General features: G+C 37.7%; 8 protein-coding genes across 8 annotated transcripts; 5 read left to right on the forward strand and 3 right to left on the reverse strand.

Moving 5' to 3' along the window:
* Nucleotides 1-98: 98 nt before the first annotated feature.
* Nucleotides 99-1,346, forward strand: PICMEDRAFT_12516 (hypothetical protein; the record flags this gene model as incomplete). Its single annotated transcript, XM_019159938.1, has 1 exon — nt 99-1,346. The coding sequence occupies one exon, from the start codon at nt 99-101 to the stop codon at nt 1,344-1,346; it is 1,248 nt and encodes a 415-aa protein (XP_019017192.1).
* A 200-nt stretch (nt 1,347-1,546) lies between these two features.
* On the reverse strand, nt 1,547-2,809 carry PICMEDRAFT_73556 (hypothetical protein; the record flags this gene model as incomplete). Its single annotated transcript, XM_019164514.1, has 1 exon — nt 1,547-2,809. The coding sequence occupies one exon, from the start codon at nt 2,807-2,809 to the stop codon at nt 1,547-1,549; it is 1,263 nt and encodes a 420-aa protein (XP_019017193.1).
* Nucleotides 2,810-3,253: 444 nt separating this feature from the next.
* PICMEDRAFT_17309 (hypothetical protein) lies at nt 3,254-5,203 on the reverse strand. Its single transcript, XM_019161539.1, has one exon. It carries the CDS (start codon nt 5,018-5,020, stop codon nt 3,368-3,370), a length of 1,653 nt encoding a protein of 550 aa, XP_019017194.1. The 5' UTR covers nt 5,021-5,203; the 3' UTR covers nt 3,254-3,367.
* Nucleotides 5,204-5,714: 511 nt separating this feature from the next.
* Nucleotides 5,715-6,797, forward strand: PICMEDRAFT_73558 (hypothetical protein; the record flags this gene model as incomplete). Its single annotated transcript, XM_019164515.1, has 1 exon — nt 5,715-6,797. One exon carries the CDS (start codon nt 5,715-5,717, stop codon nt 6,795-6,797), a length of 1,083 nt encoding a protein of 360 aa, XP_019017195.1.
* Nucleotides 6,798-6,824: 27 nt separating this feature from the next.
* Nucleotides 6,825-7,770, reverse strand: PICMEDRAFT_73559 (hypothetical protein; the record flags this gene model as incomplete). Its single annotated transcript, XM_019164516.1, has 2 exons — nt 6,825-6,847; nt 6,876-7,770. 2 exons carry the CDS (start codon nt 7,768-7,770, stop codon nt 6,825-6,827), a joined length of 918 nt encoding a protein of 305 aa, XP_019017196.1.
* Nucleotides 7,771-8,108: 338 nt separating this feature from the next.
* PICMEDRAFT_17313 (hypothetical protein) lies at nt 8,109-10,103 on the forward strand. Its single transcript, XM_019161540.1, has one exon. The coding sequence runs from the start codon at nt 8,327-8,329 to the stop codon at nt 9,983-9,985; it is 1,659 nt and encodes a 552-aa protein (XP_019017197.1). The 5' UTR covers nt 8,109-8,326; the 3' UTR covers nt 9,986-10,103.
* Nucleotides 10,104-10,134: 31 nt separating this feature from the next.
* Nucleotides 10,135-22,434, forward strand: PICMEDRAFT_54043 (hypothetical protein; the record flags this gene model as incomplete). The annotated part of the gene is made up of 2 exons (XM_019163172.1): nt 10,135-10,306; nt 10,382-22,434. Exons 1-2 carry the CDS (start codon nt 10,165-10,167, stop codon nt 22,432-22,434), a joined length of 12,195 nt encoding a protein of 4,064 aa, XP_019017198.1. The 5' UTR covers nt 10,135-10,164.
* Nucleotides 22,172-23,638, forward strand: PICMEDRAFT_152287 (hypothetical protein). Its single transcript, XM_019160726.1, has one exon. The coding sequence runs from the start codon at nt 22,594-22,596 to the stop codon at nt 23,389-23,391; it is 798 nt and encodes a 265-aa protein (XP_019017199.1). The 5' UTR covers nt 22,172-22,593; the 3' UTR covers nt 23,392-23,638.
* Nucleotides 23,639-23,656: the final 18 nt, after the last annotated feature.

Raw genomic sequence — 23,656 nt, forward strand, 5'->3', positions numbered from 1 at the left:
TACACTAACATTAGAACCGCACAATTGCGTATAGGATCCACAGAATACCAACCTACCAACAGAGTCCTTTTTCGAGTCTGTAATAAGCATTAGTCAAAATGAGATTTGGATTGTCACTAGTTTTGTTTGTTTGTTTGCTTTCTTATGTTCATTCTTTCCCACTTTTCAATTTCAACAAAAAGGAAAGGTACATAATACAACTCAGAAAACCGGATTCTGTTGAAGTCTTGTGTGCTCAGGACGATGCTGTCAAGTCTTTTTCTCATTTGCGGCGTGAGATCAAGAAGGTTTTCTCATTCGGAAAGTTTGAAGGATTTGTAGGTGAATTCTCTAAAGATGTTATTGATAGAATATCCCAAAATCCTTTAGTAGAGAAAATAACTCAAGACTTCAGCATTCAAGCATTGGATGAAATTGCGGTACAAGAAGATGCTCCGTCTCATTTGGTTAGGTTATCTCAAGACGAGCCGGTTGACGAAGATGAAGAAATGAATTACTACTATTCCGAAGACTTTCAAGGAAAAGACATCACCGTATATGTTATTGATACCGGTGTATACGTTGAACACCCTGAATTTGAGGGACGAGCAAAGTTAGGTCCAAACTTCTCCACCGATCTGAGAAATATTGATTATGTTGGGCATGGAACCCATGTTGCCGGAGTCTTGGGCTCAAAAACTTATGGGGTTGCGAAAGAGGTCAACATTCATTCAGTCAAAGTCTTAGATAGATTTGGCCAAGGCTCTTTATCATCTGTTATTGCGGGTTTGGAGTACTCAGTAAACCATCAGAAAGAGAATGGTCTGCATGCAGTTGCAAACTTATCTTTGGGAGCAGCAAAAAGCAGCGTGTTAGATGCAGCTGTCCAAGCAGTGTATGATTCAGGATTATTGGTGATTGTTGCAGCTGGTAACAACAACATGAATGCTTGTAGAACTTCTCCCGCGGGATCTTCTTATGCGTTCACTGTTGGGGCAATTGATGATAAAACCGATGAAATCGCCCATTTCTCAAACTGGGGTAACTGTGTTGATATTTTTGCCTCTGGTGTTGAGGTCAAGAGTTTGAACAGCAATAGACACGGCAGTGATATTCAGATTTTGAGTGGCACCTCTATGGCGAGTCCCATAGCAGCTGGGTTAGCAGCTATTCTAATTGAACAAGGGATTGCACATGGCCAGGTTTTCAATGAGATGAGAAACTTGGCAAATCTGAATTCGATACCAGCAACTAGCTTAAGGTTGCGTCCTGGAAGTCCTAACGCGATAGCGAATAACGGAGTAATTGCAAATTCAGCTGCTGTATCGAAGATTAACAACACAATAGCAAATGTACAATACTTCTAATCACATTTAGTTATTTATCATAAAAGTTATTGTATAATAACTTTATATTTTTAACAAATATTCTATACATTTTGGGGGATGGGAAACACGTAAGTAAAGTAAGTATTTCAATGGTACTGGTAAAAACTATAAGTATACAAATTTTAAAATCAAAGCGTTCATAACTCTGAACCATCGAAAGGTTGCTGGAATTCTTGAGATTATAAATGGCAAGAGTGGCTGAAAGAAATAACCAAATCACCAGTATTCATGTCATAATTTAAGCATAGTTGAGAGAACTTGCACTCAACGGGCACTGAAGATCCATGGTTCACTGATTCGTTAGTAGACAGATTTAAGGCCTCTGGGTCAATCGCAGAATCTGTGAATGAAACGGTGGAATGATCTGAAGCGCATTTCAAAACTTTTTTCAGCACCGTGTCGTTGGAAGGTTCATCACTCTGACTATTTGGTAGTAAAAATTCAGCATTAGTTATTTCGTTGATTGGAACAACATATTTATCATATAGAAGCTTCAGAACGTTTTGCGAGGATTTGTTGTCTGAAAGTGATGATTTTAGAAGCTGATCTAAGGGGATATTAGTCATGAATATAATCCGATACAAATCCTGGGTTTTATTGAGTTTGAGTATCGTCAGATAATGGTTGAAATCTTTCAATATGGATTGTTTGGTCTCGCATTCCTGGCATATCTGTTTTCCAGACCGTTGCTTAGGTAGAGATGCCTTACAAGACAAGCACAAGTTGGGTTGAGTTGGAGAAAGAGCATGTGGTGCAACTTTGTAGTTTGATGATTGGTCGTGATGGTATTTTGCTAAGAATGACAATTGAAGGAGTGACTGTTGCTCGGCAGTCAATGTCAAAGGATTTAGTTTAGGGTCAATTGATAGTATATTGAAGGAGAACAGTTGCTCGTTATACGCCAGGTCAACATCAACTGCCTCATCTTCCAGTTGGAGTTCAGTGTTTTCGAGTAAAGCTAGGGTTTGATCAAGAGTTTGAGGAGGGAAATTCAAAGTTTCAGAAACAAAATTAGCCTTTGGTGGTACCGTACTATTTTTAAACTGAAATGTTGCAGGCATTGAGTTTGTAATCTTAACATCTTTGGCAAATACGGAGCTAGTATTCAATGGGGGTACTGAAACGGTGGTTGGAGCCGAAGTAGCAGTGGGGTTGAACTGCTTACTAGCAGCTTGATAAGCCTTGGATGTACTTTTCAAGTGCTCAGCTAATTGTTCAATCTCCTCCCTGGTTGGGTTCGGCCTGTTGCCTGCTGTTGCGTCAGCATTAAGTTTCCTCTTGGCTTGGTTGAATTTTTTCTGATCCCTCTCGATCATACGGCAACGAAAGCATGTTTTAAACTGTAGATGGTCTGGATCTTCATCCAGCGTTCTCTTACGTTTACACCGACGGCATGTGGAGATCTTGCCATTGACATAATAAAATATATTTGTGTTATTCATCGTCCCTATTGGTGAAAAGTGTCCAATATCTTGCTAACGTTGTTGTTGTTTATAATAAACTGAGTGCCGCGATTTGGAAAAGTTGAGTGGAGTGTGTGAGGATCGAATACACAGTGAGAAATAAGTGCAAAATCAGTAAGTGCAACGATCGAGGTGGTCCTGATCTGTTTGTTGAAGCAGCTATGCGTGCTACAGCTGTGCAAGGACTGTCGTGCTACTGGCGACTAGGAAGAAACAGGGTTGTTTATCCTTTTCTTTCTTCTCTTTCTTCAACGAACTGGAGGGCAAATTTTTTTAGAAAAAAACAACGTTTCGCCTAGTAAATGGGTCGTAAGACGATCGCCTCACCCGTACACCAATCCCCATAATAAAGTCACGTGGAGCCCATTTTCATGATAATAACACCTATTTCTGGAGTTTAGATGGTCGGGAGGCCGATGATAAAGTACAAGAATGAATGAATAATTAAAGATATGGATATAACGGAATCTATACAAAGGAGAAGCGAGTAATGTAACATTGAAAAGATCGTAAAAAGGGGGAGCAAGCAAAAAATCCTTAAAACTTGAAGAAACCCTGTTCTTCCAAGTACAAGACGATTTTTTGAATAGCAACGTTCAAAGAGTCTTCAATGCTCAAGTCAGAGGCGATTTCAGCGTCTTCGATGGGCTTAAAGGTGGCGATGGCTGCTTGACCAGCTTCGGTGGAGTAGAAACCGGATCTGTCGTTTGCCTTACACACATCCAATGGAGTTTCGATAGCGACTGTGATGAAACTACCTGCCTTGGAAACGGTCTTCTTCAACGATGCGTACTGGTTGAAGTGAGAAACTTGTTTTGCATTGGCAATGATCACACCAGCACCGGCTCTCACAAGTTCGCTGACAATGAATGGAAGAGCCTCGATGTTTACGGTGTCTTCGTCAATCAAAGTTATGTGTCTACCACCTTGGAATTGGTTGAAGGTTGCTTGCAAGGCATAACTCAAGGCTTGGATACCAGAGAAAGGTAAGCCGGATAGGTATAGTGCAAAACCTTGGGATGGTCTTGGTGGGTGAGAGGTTCTCAAAATTTTGACGACTTCAGGGTAGGAGAACCACGCTGGGATTTCGGTGCCGTCTCTTAATCTCTTTCTAAGCTCGGTACCAGAAATAGAGCAGGTCTTGGTGCCGGAAGGAACCAAATCGATTGGAGAGTATCTGTCCTCGTCTGGAAGGTAAGTAACCATTCTGAATGGAACGACCTCGATTTCTAACTCAGTAGCGAATTTCTCAACAAGAGTTTGAGCATCGTAAGGGCCGTAAAAGTCAACACCCTTAGAGTTGGAACCTGGGCCGGCGTGATCCCTACCCACAATAAAATGGGTAGCACCGTAGTTCTTTCTGATGATAGCGTGCCACACAGCTTCTCTGTCACCAGCCATTCTCATGGCTAGAGGAAGCAAAGAGAGCTTGGCCATACCGTTTGGATACTTCTTGATGATTTCTTGGTAAACCTTGACTCTGGTGTGGTGGTCAATGTCACCTGGCTTGGTCAAACCAACAACTGGGTGGATCAACAAGTTGGCAAGCTTATCCTTGGCTGCTCTGACAGTCAATTCTCTGTGAGCTCTGTGCATTGGGTTTCTAGTTTGGAAAGCAACAACCTTGTTCCAGTGTCTGGATTGGAACTCCGATCTCAATTGAGCTGGGGTTTTTCTGAATTCGGTATAGTCATAGTGTTTTGGCAAGCTGATAGCCTCCAAGTCACCACCGATGTTATAGTCGCCAGCAACATCAAACAAATATCTGATGGCGGGATGCTCTGGATCACCTCTGAAAACCTTCTTGGCTTCTTCATGCTTATCTGGCTTGTAAATGTCAGCAATGGTAATGATAGCTAAGGCAGCATCATCTCTAGGGTCTCTCAAAACGACTCTGTCACCTTCAGCAAATTGCTTGGCAGTTTCTTCGGAGACATCAAGTGGAATCGGTATGGACCAGATCTCGCCAGAAGCCAATCTCATATCATCACGAATAGACTCGTAATCCTTCTTGTTGTTGAAACCAGTCAATGGTGAAAAACCACCGTTTAAGATCAACTCCAAATCGCAAAGTTGTCTATCAGTCAAGTTCAAAGACTTCAAGGAAGCTGCTTCGGTTAAAAGTTCATTCTTTCTTGAAGCATCTCTGGCAATCAAATCTTGCAAAATACCACCGTGAGGAGTCAACATTATTGTGTTCTTGTGAAATACGAGTTTCTTTTGAAAAGGTGACTTTATGCCGATACGATAAAAGAATCTAACTTCAAAATCAGAATCTTGAGTGTTCAAAACTACTGCTGCCACGAAAAATAGAACAACCCAACCTGAGGAAATTGAAAATCAAGTCTTTATATGATTTTATCGTGCATTGACTGAAACTTTTCATTACGATCAATTCTATTCTATTTTTCATTTCTCGTAGATCCCATTGCATATTGTCGGGTAGAAAATAGATGATTACCAATTTTTCAGCATCGGAGAGAATACTGTGGCGTTACACAGCCTTGCATATGTCAAGGAAAAAGTTGTCTTCGAGCCACACTTTCCACATTAGGCCCTTGGTGCTTTTATACACGTGATATTTTTGTTAGCGGTTGATTCTTTTGGCACGTGACTCGGGGTTTCATTTTTCCGACGATCGACCCGTATGGTACTGTTTACAGATGTCCGAAAGAGGAAATAAAATGTATTGCTTGATTCGGAAATGAAATTGATTGTATAATCTGGAAAGCCTAGCACATCGAAGCTTTCTGAAATAGGGTGCATCATTCAGCATTGCCAGCTACTTTGACCAAATTCAATGTAGCTGATGTAACTTTGTGATAAGTTATTCCCTTTATCACAATCATTCATTCAAAAAGCTACATCAGGGAACAAAGTTACAATGTCTGCTCCTGGATCCCCAAAAAGAATAGCCAAAAAACAGTCTCTTAGTATTTTGTCCGGCTCTACCTTGAACCAAATAAACAATCAGCACACTGATTTCTCAAAACCTGTCAAAGAAAGGATAATAAGCGAGTCAACTGGTTTGATTAAATTTTCATTGAAGACAACACCAACAGATGAAACGGCAAACAAAGCCAATGGGCTAGTAAAGACAAGAGGACCAACCGCGTTTGGCAAACCCCCAATAATGGAAGATAATACAAGCTCCGTTGATACACTTGTTGAAAAAGAAAATAACCCTGAGCCAACTTTTACTAAAATACCTATCTACATTCCTATCAATAAAGATGAGATAGGCAAGAAAGACGATGAGAGTCAGCTACTGTTCAAATTAGCTTCACAGCAAAGAAAGGTGTTAGATCTTTCGGAACAGCTGAAGCAGGCAAAAGAAAATTTAGCGCAGCTTGAACAGCAATATAAGGGTTCAGTTATGGGGGACATGAACTCAAAAAAACCCAAAGTTGCAAAGCCTGAGCAAACTGATGTGTTGTCGTCGAAAATGATTTCATCCCCTACAAAGGTAGCTTCGTCATTGAGGAAGTCTGCATCTATCATTAATATTAATCCACCAAAAATTAATGCCCAAGAGCAAATCTTCAAAACACAAAAGCAAGTAGCAGAAACCTTCACGCAGCTGACAACGAACATTTCAAGCAACAGCTTCCTACTCAAAAGTAGATCTTTTTTTGAAACAAACCTAAACAAGAATATTCAAATGGGTAGTGAATTGTTCAACTCTATTTTTGAGAAAGATGTGAAACCAGAAGCAGACTCAGACACTGAAGTTTCTGTAGATGAAGATACCCATCGTTTTGATTACAGTCTCGATTTTGACTTGGACCGTCTGAATAAGCTGAATTTCGATAGCAAAATAAAAGGTACGATTCTCGAAGATCTAGAGGAGGTTGAAAGCGCTGAGAGGGGAGCTGACGATGCCAGTGACCACCAAGTATCAAGAACATTATCCGCTGTTAGTAGCAATACAGAAGAGGACTATGGGGGGGCTGTAACTAATATGTAAACTATACAAGCACTCCATTTTGATTGTCTATAAAAATTGGACTGTAAGAACTGTGATGATCGTCGTAAAATTGCCTACATTCAATGACTCTTAGCTCGCAATCTTTCATATTTTTGTTCCCTATCTTACCCGACACTCCACCCAAATTTTTGGTCGTTGTGAGAACGTTTTTCATTATTGTAAGAACCTCGCTCACCGATACAATTATGTCACCAGTTTTAGTAACCCGATCGAGGAGTAGAGCCGAAAACATATCACCGACTCCAGTGAAATAGCCTGAAATTTTTTCTATTTTGAATAAAACCAGCTTTTCAGGTAAATGAATGCTTGAAACACAACAATATATTGTTTCTTGGCCTCCCTCCAAATCTTCAAACGACTCTGCAAACAAAGAAGATAAAACGATATGTTTCACACTGTATTTCTCGTGGAAAATCTTTAAAGCCTTCTTCAAGCTTTGCAAACACGTTATTTTCTGATCAACCAAAAGCTCCAGTTCATATTGGTTAGGAGTAACTATATCAACTTTCTGGGTATCTAATATTGTTCTGTATACCGGAATCACGTCTTTTTCGACGTATAGTACTCCTTCGTCTCCCATCACCGGATCCAAAAGCCAAAGCACCTCTTTGTTGGCAGACTCGGCCCTATCCTTTACATCAGTACAAATTTTCCCAACTGCATCCAAGGTATCAAACCCGTGAACATATCCTGTTAATATTGCATTATATTGGACATTTATCTGTTTCAAGCCATTGTAAATCTCTAGAAGCTGCTCTCCACTAGCACAATCTCCCTTTAAAGAGCCGTAGCCAGTATGATTGCTGAAATTGACGGTATTGAGAACATCAACATCCCAGTTTAGCATTTGCAGTGGAAATGTTGATGCTTTGTTTCCAACGTAGCCATGAACAACGTGCGACTGGATGCTTAGCACTGATGTTGACCTTACGATAATATCCTGAGAAGTCATTCCGGTGAGCTTAAAAGGCTCAAGCTGTTCACTGTATATGTAGCAAGAAAAGATACAGCTAGCTCAATTTGTTCAACTGACTTTAGCATTTTGAATGAAAACATACATCGATAGATTTTGAGATTGTAAATATCGGATTTGGAAACCCCTATGATTCATATTTTTTCATTCCTCATTCGGAATATTAAGCGCAGCATTATCAAATCTGATACTCTTGGGTGCTTATCGGGAGAACTTCAACAGTAGGTAAAAAGAGACGTTCTCTCTTTTTGAGGTGAAAGAAAATATAACAGGGATAAGTATTAAGGTTGTGTTAGGGTAATTACGGTCTTTATAAACATTGACCGATTTATTTCGGGATGTATTGTGCGTGAGGAACATGTTGGGCTTAACTTAGAATGTTGGCTTAAATTCCTCGAAGCCGAACACTATTTTTTCTCGGAGCGATAAAGTAAACTTCATGATCGAATGACTTTGAAACTGCCGGTTCTGATGTGTCAAAATATATACATCTTACGAAAGATATGAACTAAGCTATCACATCAAAGAAACAAGCATGGGGATCAATTCATTGGAGCAACTGTCTGACCCTATTGTCTCTCGTATTATCAGTTTCCTTCCTCAAAATGACAAAGTCAACCTTTTGTACACGAATTACCACTTTTATGTTCTCGTTCAACCTTTACTATATCGAAATCTTCTGTTCACAAAATCCGCAGCGTTGTCTTGTAGGCACACTTATGACGAATCGCTGTACACTGTCATTGGAGGTTTAAAAACACCACTTGCAACTGCCTCACTGAATAATAAAATATCCAAAACAAGGCAAAGTGTTCTACTTGAATCGCTGACGATCAATAGTGAGCTCTGTAAATACGTCGAAAATATTGTTTTTGCAGGGAGTTATAGTAATGATGCAAAGGTTGAATCATTTCACGACGTAATATCTTTGGATTTGTTTGAGTATGTGATGAAAAACTGTCCCAACCTCAAGAATACTTCAGCTTTTGATTTGTCTAATTACAACAAGAATTTTACTAAACAGCAAACCGTCCAGTTGGATTCTTTGAAGGACCTGGGATCAATAATAAACAGTCCAATAAAACATTTGTCAATTAGATCACAAGATAATCTAACCGACTTTAATGGATTGGATGACAACTTATTACTTGTGTTTTTTGGTCAGCTACAGACCCTAGAGTTCAATGAAGATATCTCGCAGTCAATATTGTTGGATAAATTGAATAGCTTGTCACAAAATGTGTCGAATGACAAAGAGCCACTTTTCCATTTGCAGAATTTGAAAGTAGTTTTTTACCATTGCTTCGAAAACTATGGCGAGAAGCTCTCTAGTTTTCTTAAACGCATAGACTTCAAGGTCCTTAAGAGATTGGAGGTTGCCGTAGGATGCGATGATATGACATGTGATTGTTTGCAGAATTTTTTTCATTTTCTGACAAAGCAAGATCTGAAGCTTCAAAACTTGTCCTTTGTTCAAAAAACTGCACACAGGGAACATAATTATTCAGAGAAGTTCGATTTTCACATAACACAGTTTTTAAAACAATACGCATCCAGAGAAAGTTTGAAGTTTTTGTCTATAAGACATGCACCACCCAGTGATTTCAATGTTGGTGATGGATTTGAAGGTAATTACTTACACAGGAAAGCATTGTACGAAGATGTTTTGCCTTTGTTAACCAATCTAGAGACTCTCATTTGTCCAACATTCCTGCAATCTGTTGCTGGTTATGAGCAAATAATATCCAATCTTCTTTGGAATGGATGCGAGTGTGAACATTGTAACGATTATTTGCCCATCTTCGACAAGTACATTTTAAAGCATCAGTATTATGATGAAGAGAAGAGTCGCATGACCGACATGATCTCCCCTATACTATTTGGTAATGTCGCAAGGGTCTTATCAAGTAGACTTCCTACAGGATGTGATATGTTTCTAGACAGCTTCCCTCCAGTATGTAGATACTGGGATTTTCACTCCGCTCCTTACCTCATCACTCATTCAGGGGAATGTTCGATTGATAAGTCAGCTTCTCCCCCCATTGCTATATGCGTTGCTCACTTCTTACGAGAATATGTTGATGCTATTGGTCTAATGATTCCAACCCTCAGGAGATGCGTTTTGAGTGGTGTATTCTTTGATCGCATTCCAGTAGAAGGCAAGGATGATAATTGGGTATGCTCAGATCAATAGATACATGTAGTCACGTGCACACGCACGCGTGTTTTGCTGATTTGCTCTTGTTTATATTTTGTATTTTTACAGGACCTGAAGCGTAAAACTGTTTACTTACTTTTGATGGAACTCCGATTGATTGTAAATATCTATCAGTCAAGCATAGACACCGCTTGAAGACTCAAATACTTAAATAGATGGATGAAGTTGTGAAAATTTTGGAAGAAATTTCCTCTTCCATATACCATAAAACTTTATCGTATCAACCGGATGATGTTATAAATTATGTTGGTCTACAAGAGTGTCGTGTGATATATCTAACAGAGACTGAAAATGAAGGTACGTCCCCCCAGGTAAATGTTTACAGCTTACAAAGCTTTCCTGATTACTAACATAATAATTTTCTCTCTTCAGTTGTTGCCATATTGAATGAAAATGATGATCGAATGTTGCACTCACTATCCTCAACAGTTGCGGTGATTAAAAGACAAGCAACGTTGGACACATCAACAAGCATAAGAAATCAGTTGATTCTTCTGAGCTTTCCAACCTCAAACACTTCGAGTGATAGTGAGTTTTACATTGAAAACTTGAAGTCTTTGGTGAAATATGGCGTGGGCTCATATTTTAATATACTTGACCAAAAGCACCAACTTGAAGGTTTTTCTCTTCATGCTATAGGAAACACAAAACTTAAAATCAAAAATATGCTATTAGATATACAAGGCTTACAGCAAACGATACAGCCGCCAGACCTACTTTTAGACATTCCTGACCCAATTCAAAAGTGGTTACAAAGCAAAGAAGGAAAAGAACTATCACAAGCATTAGAAGAAAGTGCTGATCTAATCGAAGACGTTCATTTTCTTAACTTGGTTCAATCATTGGTTCATACTTGGGTGAAAAATATTCAAAGCATTATTCAGCTTGACCATAACCCACTAGATGGAACAGTTCGTGACGAAATCACATTTTGGAATGCAAAAGAAAGCGCTCTTAACACAATCAAAACACAGCTCGCCTCACCAAACGTATCTCTTATATTGGATCTGCTGAAGATCAGTAAGAGGTCGCATACTGCAGTGGCTTTAATATCAAGTTTGTCTGTTAAAGATTCGCTGAAGGTAGCTACCGTAAACAACAACTTTCTCAAAAATTTGACTATAAATAATGTCTATTCTGCAGAAACGATTTCAAACTTGCAATTGGCAATTGGAGATGTGTTTGAAAATTTCAAAAAAATAAAAATTATTAGATACCCTATAGAAAAGGCTGTTGTTTTATTGAGGCTAATCACAAAAGACTTTGAGTCAAGATTAATTGATATTTTATCCAAATATAATTTATTCCAAGTAGATGCTAACGAATTTGAGAGCATCTTGCAACAAATTGAAACACAACTAGACTTCTTCGACAATAATGTAAGGGCTGTGATTAATCTACTAAGGGGCATGTTACGGAAACAGGAAAATATTTTTATACCTATCAAAATTGAAACGCCTAATTTTATAAAAGAAAGCATGCACGAAATCAAAGCCATCAGAAATGACCATGAAAGCTTTAACATTTCGATAATGTCCTTGGTTGATGAGTTTGAGTCCGCTCCTGATCGTCAGCTTCCCATTTGTCAACAGTTATATAATGAATCCCAAGTTGCATACAGCTCGCTTTCAACTTTGCCTTTGAACAAGATTTTTGAGAAAGAGGGGACGTATTTTAATTCTCATAAAACAACATATTATCAGCAGATCTCTTTTGTTGAAAGAAAGCTCGTCAATGTTATAAAAAGCTTGCTTGCAGTTGTAAGCAATGAACCAAGTGCACTATTTGTAATTTTTCGAAAATTTAATTTCTTGCTCAGCAAACCTCAGATCAGATTAATGCTTCAGCAGTATTATACAATTTTGCTTAACTCAACAGAGAAAGAACTTGACTACTTAGAAACCCAATTTATATACCAGTCACAAATTAAAGATATTTTATCGCTAAGACATCTTCCAACTTTTTCTACAAAAATGGTATGGATTAAGCAAGCTCTAAACTCAATTGCAAAAATATTTAGTCATCTTGAACTTATATTAACGAAACAATGGTCCAATTATCCTGAGGGAAAAAGATTTTCAGCGAGAATATCACTGTTACTGTCTGAGATTGATATTGATGGCCTTCTAGATGCCTGGAGTACTGAAACTAATAAACGTATGAATAACTCAATATTGAAGTCACGCGTATTTCAGGAAACTACTCTCAAAAATGGAGATCCACAATACCTGATTAGCATGGATTATGCTGACCTTGAAATTGGTCAGGAGCTGAAATGCTTGAAGCTTCTTGGAATGAAAATCCCGGCCTCTATAATGACATACTCGGGAAAAATAAGCTCTATCTATAAATACGCTTCGCTTTTTGACGAATTATTAAGACAATTTTATGATTTACATCAAAAGGTGTCCCTTTTAAAGGACTTAGCTATTCTAGTAAGTCCTACAATAAGAGATATAATTTCCAATATTCAGTATTTGAGCTCTCAAACTTGGCTCGATGTTTCAAAATCCGAAGAACCGATAGACGCACACACATGTGAAAATAGTCGTCTGGTTGGATCTATCAATCAGTTCCAGACAAATGTTTCCAGCTTATCTGATGACTTATACAAGATATTGGAAATGAAAGAGGAATACTATTCACATCTACAAAAGATAGAACATTGTGTATTTGATTCACGTATTCTTTCGGAGAATATTGCAAACTTTCAGAAGTTAATTGAAAAACTTGTTGATCAAAAATCACCCAACAAAGTTGGTTTTATTGATTTTGTTAACGGCAAGTTAGAACAGATACTCGCCAAAAAATGCAAACTTGAAATGGAGAGATTTCATAGTCAGTGGACACTTGAAGAAGCGCAAATTTTTCATGATGTTAGGACCCATAAAATTGTTGTTCATGATTTATCCATAAGTCTTAGTCCTGAAATTCAAGCATCCAAGCAATATTTTCTGGAGTACTTGAACTCTTTGATTTTGTCGGTGAAAACGCAAAAACCTTTGTTTGCACCTACTTATGATAAAGAAACAATTGACAGAAAATTCAAATTTGATGGCTACGAGCTTCAAGCCTCCTATAAAAGATGTTTTGAGATAGTTCAGAGCAAGATCGGTGAATGTGAGAGCTTTTTTGCAAAATGGAAATCATTGCAGTTTTTATGGGATAATGAAGATTTGAAGCTCAAATTCACAGCTAGTCAAGACTTAGAGTTGTGGCTACAGATTTTAACAAAATTCAGAGAAATGAGAGAGGTTTTTGACACCCCAGAAAGCTCAAAAGCATTTGGTCTTATTAAGGTTGACTACCAACAAGCGCAAAACAGGATATATTCTAAGTTCGATTCGTGCCAGAGATCACTTCTTGAGTCTTACGGATTGGTCTTGAAATCGCAATTGCAGATAGAGGCACAAGAATTACGAAAAGTCAAAGTGGAGTCCGAAAGTCAGATATTTGATTTGAGTAATCCAATTTCAACTATTTCAGTTCTATCATCTTTGGTCACTAATAAACATTATTTGAATTCGAAGCTTGCTGTTTTTAACAGTTTGGAAAAGGGGCAGAGTATACTCAGAAAATACAGATATAAGTTTACTTCAGATTGGATTTTTTTCAGCCAGATAAGTGATGATATTGAAGGACTGAAAGCATTAGACCTGAGAAACCTAGAATATTTAAACTCACATAGTGATATAGTTCAAGCAGTGTTGAAAGAAGAGATACAAAATATAATAAAAATCACATTAGCCACAAAAACCAAATGGCAGAAACAAAAGCCGGATCAAAAATCTTCGGTTCAAAATGCTATAATGATACTACAAAACTTTGAGAATTCTTTCAATGTGATAGAAATGTCATACCAGAAGTTGCATAAAGCATGTATTATGGTTGGGTTATCTATAGACATTGATTTGAGTAGAGAATTTGAAGAAATCAAGCACTTACAGTATATATGGAGCTACATTATGAAACTTTACAACGCTTTGGATAGTATCAAAACGGTGGAGTGGTTTTCATGCAGTATTAATGAAGTTAAATCTACGTTGGAGGATTCATTATCATTATCCAGAACACTACCTGTTAATATTCGCTCTTATCCGGCGTTTGAAAGCGCTCAAATGAAAATAAAAGAAGCGCTCAAATGTATTCCAATCATCAGATCACTACAGAATGATGTTATCAAAGCATCACACTGGATTGAAATCTTTGAGCATATCAAATTAAAAAAAGTGCCAGAAGTTTTCTGTTTAGGCGATGTTTTAGATTTGGATCTTTCCAAGAACGAAAAGTATATCAAATCTATAATAACCAAAGCTGAATCCGAAGCAGTGTTGGAAGTCACTATCAATGGGATAGAGCAATCATGGGCTACCTACAAATTTGAGGTATATCAAATGAGGCCTCATATAAAATTGATATCAGGCTGGAGTGGTTTGCTCTCCAACATAGAAGATGACATCAATATTCTAGAGTCAGTAAAAGTGTCTCCTTACTATTCTACTTTTGCTCATCGTGTTAAAAATTTTGAAAGTAGGCTAGCTTTATTGTCACAAATTATTAATATCTGGCATGAGGCACAGAAGCAGTGGGTATATCTTCTGGGAATTTTTGAAAACAAAGAACAAATAGGAAAGTTGATTCCTAGAGATTTATCAAAATTTGAGAACATCTCATTCGAATTCAATCATTTAACATCCAGTGTTTTATCGGCCTCTGTAGCGCTTGACATCACAGATATCCCTGACATTTTAAAAAATATACAAAGATTATCCGATTCATTATCAAAGATTCGAATCTCACTCGTTGGATATTTAGAGAAGCAAAGAGAAATGTTTCCACGGTTCTATTTCATGGGAAATGATGATTTGTTAGAGCTGCTTGGAAATTCTACAGACTCCTTGGTGATCTCAAAACATATAAAAAAACTATTTCCAGGAATCTCGCTGCTGAACTACGACAAAACCTTGATGCTAATCAAATCCGTTATATCTGCGGAAGGTGAAGAGGTCATACTCAAAAATCCAGTTTCGTTTAATAGTGCAGGGCTGATTGATTGGTTGACAAGCCTAGATCTAAGTATAAAATCAACTTTGTCGGGATTATTGATCGTACTAGTTGAAGAACTGAATAGGTTGGCTTACAATTTAGAACTGGCAAAAGTACTTGAACTTTTAAGTTTGTATCCAAGTCAAATATTTATATTGGCTTTTCAAATTTACTGGACAAAAATTATTGAAAAAGCATCATCCTTTGGTGAATTCTCCTCCCCGATTGATGAGTTGGAGCGGCTCATTAAAGGTCTTACCAATGTGATTACTAGTGATGTTTCATCCTTGTCAAGAGTTAAAATTGAGAATTTGATAATTGAACTGATGCACAAGCAAGACATTATTAATAGTTTGAAGGAAGAAAACTCTTCTTCAGATAGTTTTGTTTTGTTCTGCGAACAGAGATTTTATTTAGGAGAAGATTTTACCAATAAAACAAGAAATGTTCAAATTATACACGGAAACTATGTTGCAACTTATAGTTATGAGTATTTAGGTGCCATCAGGAAACTTGCTTACACTCCTTTGCTAACTTCCACTTTTGCCTTGTTAAGCGAAGCCTTAGACCAAAATCTTGGTGGGTTACTTTTAGGGCCTGCTGGAACTGGAAAAACGGAGTCAGTCAAAGCTTTAGGTCATAGTCTTGGACGCCCAGTTTTTGTTTTTTGCTGTGATGAAACTTTCGATGTAGAATCAGTGAGCCGTATTATTATGGGCATAAGCCAAGTGGGTGGTTGGGGTTGTTTTGATGAATTCAACAGACTTGAAGAAAATATACTTTCTGGTATTTCAACAAAGATAGAGAAAATTCAAAATGCTTTATCCACTTCCAGTCGCAAAGTGGAATTACTTGCAAAGTCTTTTGTGATTAACAAAAACACCGGCCTGTTTATCACAAATAATCCAAATTATGAAGGAAGATCCACTTTACCTGATAATATCACAAGTAAGTTCCTTTCTTTTAGCTTAATGGTGCCTGATTCTGAAACCATTGCAAAAGTTATTCTAGCAACCAAAGGATTTACAAACGCAAGTTCTTTGGCTGTTACTCTTGTCCAACTCTTTGACAACATGAAAAATTCTTGTTCAGTGCAAAGACATTATGATTTTGGATTACGAAGTTTGAAATCCGTAATCGTCCATGCCGGCAAAATGAATCGCAGTATGCCTTCTAACAATGAATACAACTCCGAACTACAGGTTTTACAAAGAAGCTGCTATGATGTTATTCTTCCTAGATTATTGCCCGATGATGAACAGATATTTTCAGCTGAAATTTCAAAGTTTAATTTACCCTACAAACCATCAAATGACTATGAAGACTTTAAGACTATTTTGTCAGAAACGGCAAAACTGAAAGGCTATACTGCAACTAAAAGTTGGCTGCTCAAATGTATGCAAATTTATGAAATTCAGAAGATAAATCATGGGCTCATACTTGTTGGCTCCTCGTGCATGGGAAAAACAGTGTCCTTTTCTTGTTTTTTGGAAGCATTATCAAGATACAGTACGGTGCAAAACGAATGTTATAGAATAGATGCCAATGTTCTGAATAAACATTCCATCTTTGGGGAGTTAGACTACGCCACTAGAGAATGGAAGGACGGAATTGTTACTGCCATTTTAAGGCAAGCAAGCAATAATAATAAAATCAATAAAAGGATCTGGATAATATTCGACTGTAATATTGATCCAAACTGGGTGGAGAATTTGAATAGCGTCTTGGATGATAACCGCTTACTCACCCTCCCAAATGGAGAACGAATTACTTTACCTGAAAATATGCGAATTGTTTTTGAAACTGATAGCTTAAAACATGCCACTCCAGCAACTGTAAGCAGATGTGGAATAGTCTTATTCAACAAACCTCACTTCGCAATCTGTGATATATTCAGAGAGGCGCTAGTTAACTTCAAGAAAAATAAAGTCAGAAATGATGATGATGCTTATGACAAGACTTTGATATCTCACAACCTCACGACCCATGATTTTAGAGAAAGTTTCGTTAATATAATGTTTGATCTGGTGGATAGTTCTTCCCTTGAACATCTTTCGAAACTATCCAAAGCATTTACATACGTTATGCATGTTAGTGACTTCAAGATAATTTCCAGTCTTGTCAATTTCATGAAGCAAACATTAAAAAGGCTTTTGGACTTTATTGAAATACATCCACATATTGCACGTAACAATTTTGACGCTTTTTTCAAAAAAGAAACCGTTCAGATTCTTATATGGTCATTTGCTAGTGAGCTAACGTATGATGATAGAGAAGCTTTTGCTAAAGAGCTTTTGGAAATACCCAACTTCCATCATGTTGTGCCTGTTTCCGATGCGAAAGATCTACTTCACGCTCATGTGTGTCTTCCGGGGGGCGATCTTGAAAATTATAACAGTGAGCTGCAAGAAGTTGATATTCAACCTGATAGAATACTTGGGCCTGGGAATGTAATTTCAACTGTCGACACGTGTATTTATGAAAAATTGATATTTTCGACTTTAGATCAGCACAAGTCTTTGATATTGTGTGGCCCTCCTGGATCTGGTAAAACCATGCTTTTGCTTTCGTGCATAAGAAGGTCCGTTGGATTTGAGCTTGTTGGAATGAACTTCTCTAAAGAAACTACAGTCGATTCAGTACTGAAAGCCTTAGAACAATCATGTGAGTATAAAAAAAATGTCAACAATATAACTCTGGGTCCAAAAATCCCGGGCAAGTGGATAATACTATTTTGTGATGAATTGAACTTGCCGAAATCAGATGTGTACGGAACTCAACAAGTGATCCAGTTTTTGAGGCAATTGGTGACAGAAAATGGATTTTGGCACCCAAAAACTCGGGTTTGGGTGACTATTGAAAATATACAGTTTGTTGGGGCTTGTAATCCGATTTCAACTTCTGGCAGAAACTCCATGACTGATCGATTCACCAATTTTTGTACAACTATTATGGTGGATTATCCCTCTCTTGAGTCTTTGGGAAGAATTTACGGTGTTTACTCAAAATCTATTTTGAAAACAATTCCTGATCTCACCAAATATTCGGATTCTTTTTCCAAATCATTAATTGAGACTTATGTGAGATATCAAACGCACTTTAAAGATTCATTAAGACCTCATTATTTATGCTCCCCTCGTGAACTTACTCGGTGGGTAAAAGGTGTTTATATTGCTTTGAAACCGCTGATTTCATGCAGTTTAGAGAATTTGATTCGGCTTTGGGCGTATGAAGCTCTAAGATTATTCTCAGATAGACTGGTTTTGATAAATGAAAAAAGTTGGTTTTTTGATACAATGGTCGATATCGCAAAAACTCATTTTCCGCATACCAATCTTTCAAAAGCTTTATCACAGCCCATTCTTTTTTCCGACTGGCTCAGCTATGATTACCAGTCAGTTGATAAGAAACAACTCGAGACGTTTCTTAGGGGAAGATTCAATGTGTTCAATGAAGAGGAATCATGGGTTGATATTGTTTTATATGAGGATTTATTAGATCATATTTTAAGAATTGACCGAGTTTTGAAACACGTCCAAGGCCATATGATTCTAGTCGGCCCAAGTGGCAGTGGTAAAACCACGCTTACAAAATTTGTGTCCTGGATGAATGGGATCCACCCTGTCCAGCTAAACGTTTCCAAGCATTTTAGTTTAAGGGATTTTGATGAAATTTTGAAAGGGCTATTATTTCGAGCAGCTGTTAGAGGTGAAAAAATATGTTTTATTATAGACGAATCCACAATTCTAGACGACTCGTTCTTAGAAAAGATGAATACATTGTTAGCCAATGCGGAGGTTCCTGGGCTTTTTGATGGGGAAGAGTATGAAAATTTGATTAGTTCATGTTTATCTGCTTCTAGAAATGAAGGTTTAGTACTAGATTCGTCGGAGGAAGTATACCAATGGTTCGTTCAGCGTATTGCTAGCAACTTTCATGTAATCTTCACAATGAATGATAATGATGAAACAAATCCATTTATTTCATCACCTGCACTCTATAACCGTTGTGTTTTAAATTGGATGGGCAATTGGTCTAAAACTTCTTTGGAAACCGTTTCTAGAGAAGTAACCAAAGGTATTCCACTTGACAATTCTGAGTATAAGATTGAGGAAACAAAGGGAACGTTTACTGGTTTGAGAAAGGTAGTCACAAGTCTTCTAGTTTTAATTCACACTCATGTTGGAGAATTAAGTGGCCATATCACTCCCTCACATTTTTTAAACTTTTTGAAGACATTCTCTTCCATATATACTCAAAAAGAAAGCACTTTGCAAGAGATGAACTCCCACGTTAATAAGGGCTTAACACACTTAAAAGAAGCATTCCTTAAAGTTAAGCGCCTTGGAGTCATTATGGCAGAAAAGGAAGAAAAGCTAAGAATCGAAGATGATAAAGCAAGGGAGCTTCTTAACAAAATGATTACTGATCAAAATGAGTCAGAAAGAAAACAAGACATGTCGATGAAGATGCAACAGTTGTTTGCCGATCAAGAAAAAGAGATTATCAAAAGGAGAGAAGTTGTTATGAAAGAGTTGAATGAAGTTCAGGATTTGATTGAAGAAGCCCAAAAAGGAGTTTTAGATATAAAAAAGCAGCATTTGACTGAATTGCGATCGATGCACAACCCTCCAGAGACAATAAAACTTGTCCTGGAATCTATTTGCTTCATGCTGGGTTACAACGTCCAAAACTGGAGAGATGTTCAGCACGTTATTAGACAAGATGACTTTATCGCCAGTATAATTAATTTCAAAGGAGACGAGCAATTGACTTCTGAAATTCTTTTATACATGGAAAACCATTACTTGTCCAAAAATAACTTCAACTATGAGTCCGCTAACAGGGCTAGTAAAGCGTGTGGTCCTCTTTTTATGTGGATAAAGGCACAACTAAAGTTCTCTGCTATTGTTGTGAAATTTAGTCCTCTAAAAAATGAGCTTGAAAAGCTTGAGGGGAAGTTGGTAGACACCAAAGCAAAACTGATTGCAATAAATAGCTTGGTAAAGGATTTACAAGACGAAGTTGAGAAATACAAGATACAATACAGTGAGACAATCCGTGTCAAAGAAAATATTCGAATTGAAATGGAAAATGTCAGGCAAAAACTTGATCGGAGTGTGAAGCTACTATCTAGTTTGGGTAGTGAGCGTCAAAGATGGGAAGCTAATGTTTTAGATTATCAGCAACAAAAAGAGACCATGGTTGGTAATATCATCTTAGTTTCAGCTTTCACTACTTATTGTGGTTTTTTGGCACCAACATTTAGAACGAAACTACTTGATGCATGGAAGTCGCTACTCAGTGAAAAACAAATCCCATTTAGCACTGAAGAGGGTCAACTTTTAACAACTTACATTTTCCCAGCAGATAATGTCATCGAATGGCAAAACTACGGTCTCCCAAATGATGAACAGTTTATAGATAACACCGCCATTTTGGCTTCCCCCTTTGACAATCGTTTTTCTTTTATTATTGATCCTTCAGAGTTGTTGATACCTTTTTTGATTCGATTGACGGAACCTAAGCAATTAGTGATAACGAGTTTTTTGGATCCTAATTTCAAAAAGAAACTTGAAAATTGTGCAAAATTTGGCGGTACTATTTTGCTTTGCGATGGTGAGTATTTTGACCCCGTTATCAATAGACTTATTGCCAAAGATGTTCGTGTTATGGGTGCTGGTAGAACGGTGGTCAAAATCGGGGACCGGGACGTTGATCTGTCTCCTGATTTTGAGTTGTATATTCATACAAGAGATTCGACATTAGAGGTATCACCTTTTATTTCAAGCCGAATGAACATACTCAACTACTCATTTACTTCTGAAACAATGATAAATGAAGCACTTAACTTGACTTTGGAAGTGAGAGATCCTGAGGTTGAGGCTAAGAGATTATTGTTAACAAAAAAGAACACTGAATGTAAGGAACAGCTGAAAAAGTACGAAAAGGAGTTGTTAGAATTACTCAATTCAAGTGAGGATAATATTTTAGATGATGATAAATTGTTATCAAAATTGGAGACTCTCAAGCAGGAAACTAAGGTGTTGGAGACTCAAATGATAGAGTCTGCTTCAATGATACATAGCTATAATACAATTCGGAATGAATTCAGAGCATTGGGAGAATTGTATGCTAAACTAACAACAGTCTTTGACAAGCTAGTTGCTGTTAACAAAAACTATGTTTATCCAAAAGACGAGTTGAAGAAAATATTACGTGGGTCCCTTGAGTTCAAATTATCTTCAACTGTTGAAACAATAATAACTGAGTTTTCCCAGCGCACTTACCGAGAAACATCTAGTTCCATATTGGAGAAAGATAAGGGAATTTTAAAAAGATTATTGGATCATTTTGTTGGTGTAGCAAATTATGAGGATATGAGTTTGAGTGAAAATGTCAGAAAAAATCAGATCATACTGCTGAGATCTACCAAAGGTAACGACGCTACCATTAGAATCAAAGAGATATCTTTGGGGGAAAATGTTGAGCTCGTTAAATATGCAATGGGATCGAGTGACGACTGTGATGTTGCTAGCAGGATGATCATGGAGTTGAAAGGATCCAAGACTTGGCTTGTCATTGAAAATATCGAAATGTCAAGTGAATTTTTGGAGCTTATTAACGAAACTATTTCCATACTTAAAAGCGGTGATATAGCAAAAGAAGAAAAGTTCAAATTGATATTAACTAGCAAAATTGAATCCAAGCTACCTCCTTTGCTTCTGAAATCGTGCAAGCAAATTGTTATTGAAAATGAGCAAGGATTGAAGAAGAACATGATAGACCAGTTGCTCAATGATACCAGTCCTTTAAGCCTACACAAGCTCAACAACATCAAGCCCAAAGAACTTAAAAAACTTTACTTGGTCCTTGTTTGGTTTTTCTCTTTACTTTTATCACGGCTACGATTTAGCAAAGGTGGGTTTACCAAAAGATACGAAATCAGTCAATCAGATCTACGTAACGCCGAAAAATTTATTGGTAAATTCATCATTTCCAAATACGAAACCGATGAGGTCGAATTTGAAGTAAGTGCAGAAATGCTTGAAACAGTCGGAAAAATGATCTCTTCTCTGATTTTTGGTGGTAAGTTTGACGACCATGGTGACTTGCAGGCGTTGCAGAGATGCGGATTTGCGCTATTCCGAAGTGGTATGTTGGGCTCACACTTCAATATATTAGAGTTCGGCGGAAGTGACAAACTCTCGGCACCTGAAGGTTACAATACAATGGATTATGTCGAATGGATCAAGAACTTACCGGAAAAGGAACCTATGGATTGGTTGGGTTTGCCCGAGGACGCAGAAACGACGCAGAGAGAGATTATAGAAAGGAAGAGTACAGAAGCCTTTCAAAGAATTTTGGAAGCCATTTAGTTTTGATTATGTAATACATATTGTATTTTTTCTGAATCATGAACATGTAAATCACTTCACCTAGCTTAATGCTGGCCTTTGCTTAGTGCACTAGACGCTTGAGTTTAAAGACTAGATACAGTGGGGACATCAGCGTACAAAAGTGGAAGTAACACCATTATGGGATTATTTTGGGGGTCTTCAAAAGGAAGCAGCTATTCAGATCAGCGTCAAGCACCAGCAGCCTCTACGACTGGTGGTGGTGATAATAGCGATAATATAATTTCAGAAGATCTAGCTCAATATCTAGAAACGAGAGAATCGCAGTTGAGCAATCGTGAATTCAAGGCCTTGTTACGAAGACAATCTGCCAATGCGGAAGCTTCCAAGCAGGCTGTTGAAAGTAGCAATGGGGTCACGGGAGAAGAAAATGATTTCTTGAGTATGATACAGGCGAAGGGTCCGCAGGCTGGAACAGAGTTGTCCGCAGGAGAAACAGCGGCACAAGCACAGGTGGAAATACCGAAACTTCCTACAGTTATCTCAACTGCAAACAGCATGAAGAAGCCAAAAGAGTACCAAAACTTTGAGTTTGATAAATATCGTCGTGAGAACGACGAAAAGGAAGTTGTGCTAACAAATTGCTCGGAAATCCAGCATGCATTCTATGACTGCTTAGGGAGACAGAAAATCTGGGAACGTGTTACTGCGGTTGCAAGACTTGACAGTGATGAATGCACAAAGCTGGCCGACTTTTTCATGGCCTGCACAGAGATACAAAAGAAAGCTTTCCTCACATTTGACTACGCAACGCTTGAAACTGTTGACGAGATGAAGGTTGCGTCCCGGAAGGTGGACAAGGTGTTCAGCAACGCTTTCCACAGTGTGGACGAAATCAGAGATAAGGAGAAATACATGAACTACACGAAAGAGCTTAGGAGAGAGCGTGAGGATTTTTACGCCAAGTTCAACAAATAATTGGATATAGTAGCTCTTTTCCATGCACATGTAAATAGATTAGTGTGTCGGGGAAAAAATGAAAAATACCATCAAGTCCTTAAAATATTTAGTTAAGTATTAAAGTGATTATTTATTTATTAAATAGAATTTTATTAGGGAATAATACAACGTAATTATTACTATTATTCGAATGAAAAAAGGCTTCAAAAGTCAAAGTTAAAAAATTAAAATGTGAAAAGAGTTGTTAAAAATTAAAGATTAGTGTAATGGATAGAGTAATTAG

The sequence above is a fragment of the Pichia membranifaciens genome, assembly GCF_001661235.1.
Source record: "Pichia membranifaciens NRRL Y-2026 unplaced genomic scaffold PICMEscaffold_4, whole genome shotgun sequence".
NCBI classification, from domain to species: domain Eukaryota; kingdom Fungi; phylum Ascomycota; class Pichiomycetes; order Pichiales; family Pichiaceae; genus Pichia; species Pichia membranifaciens.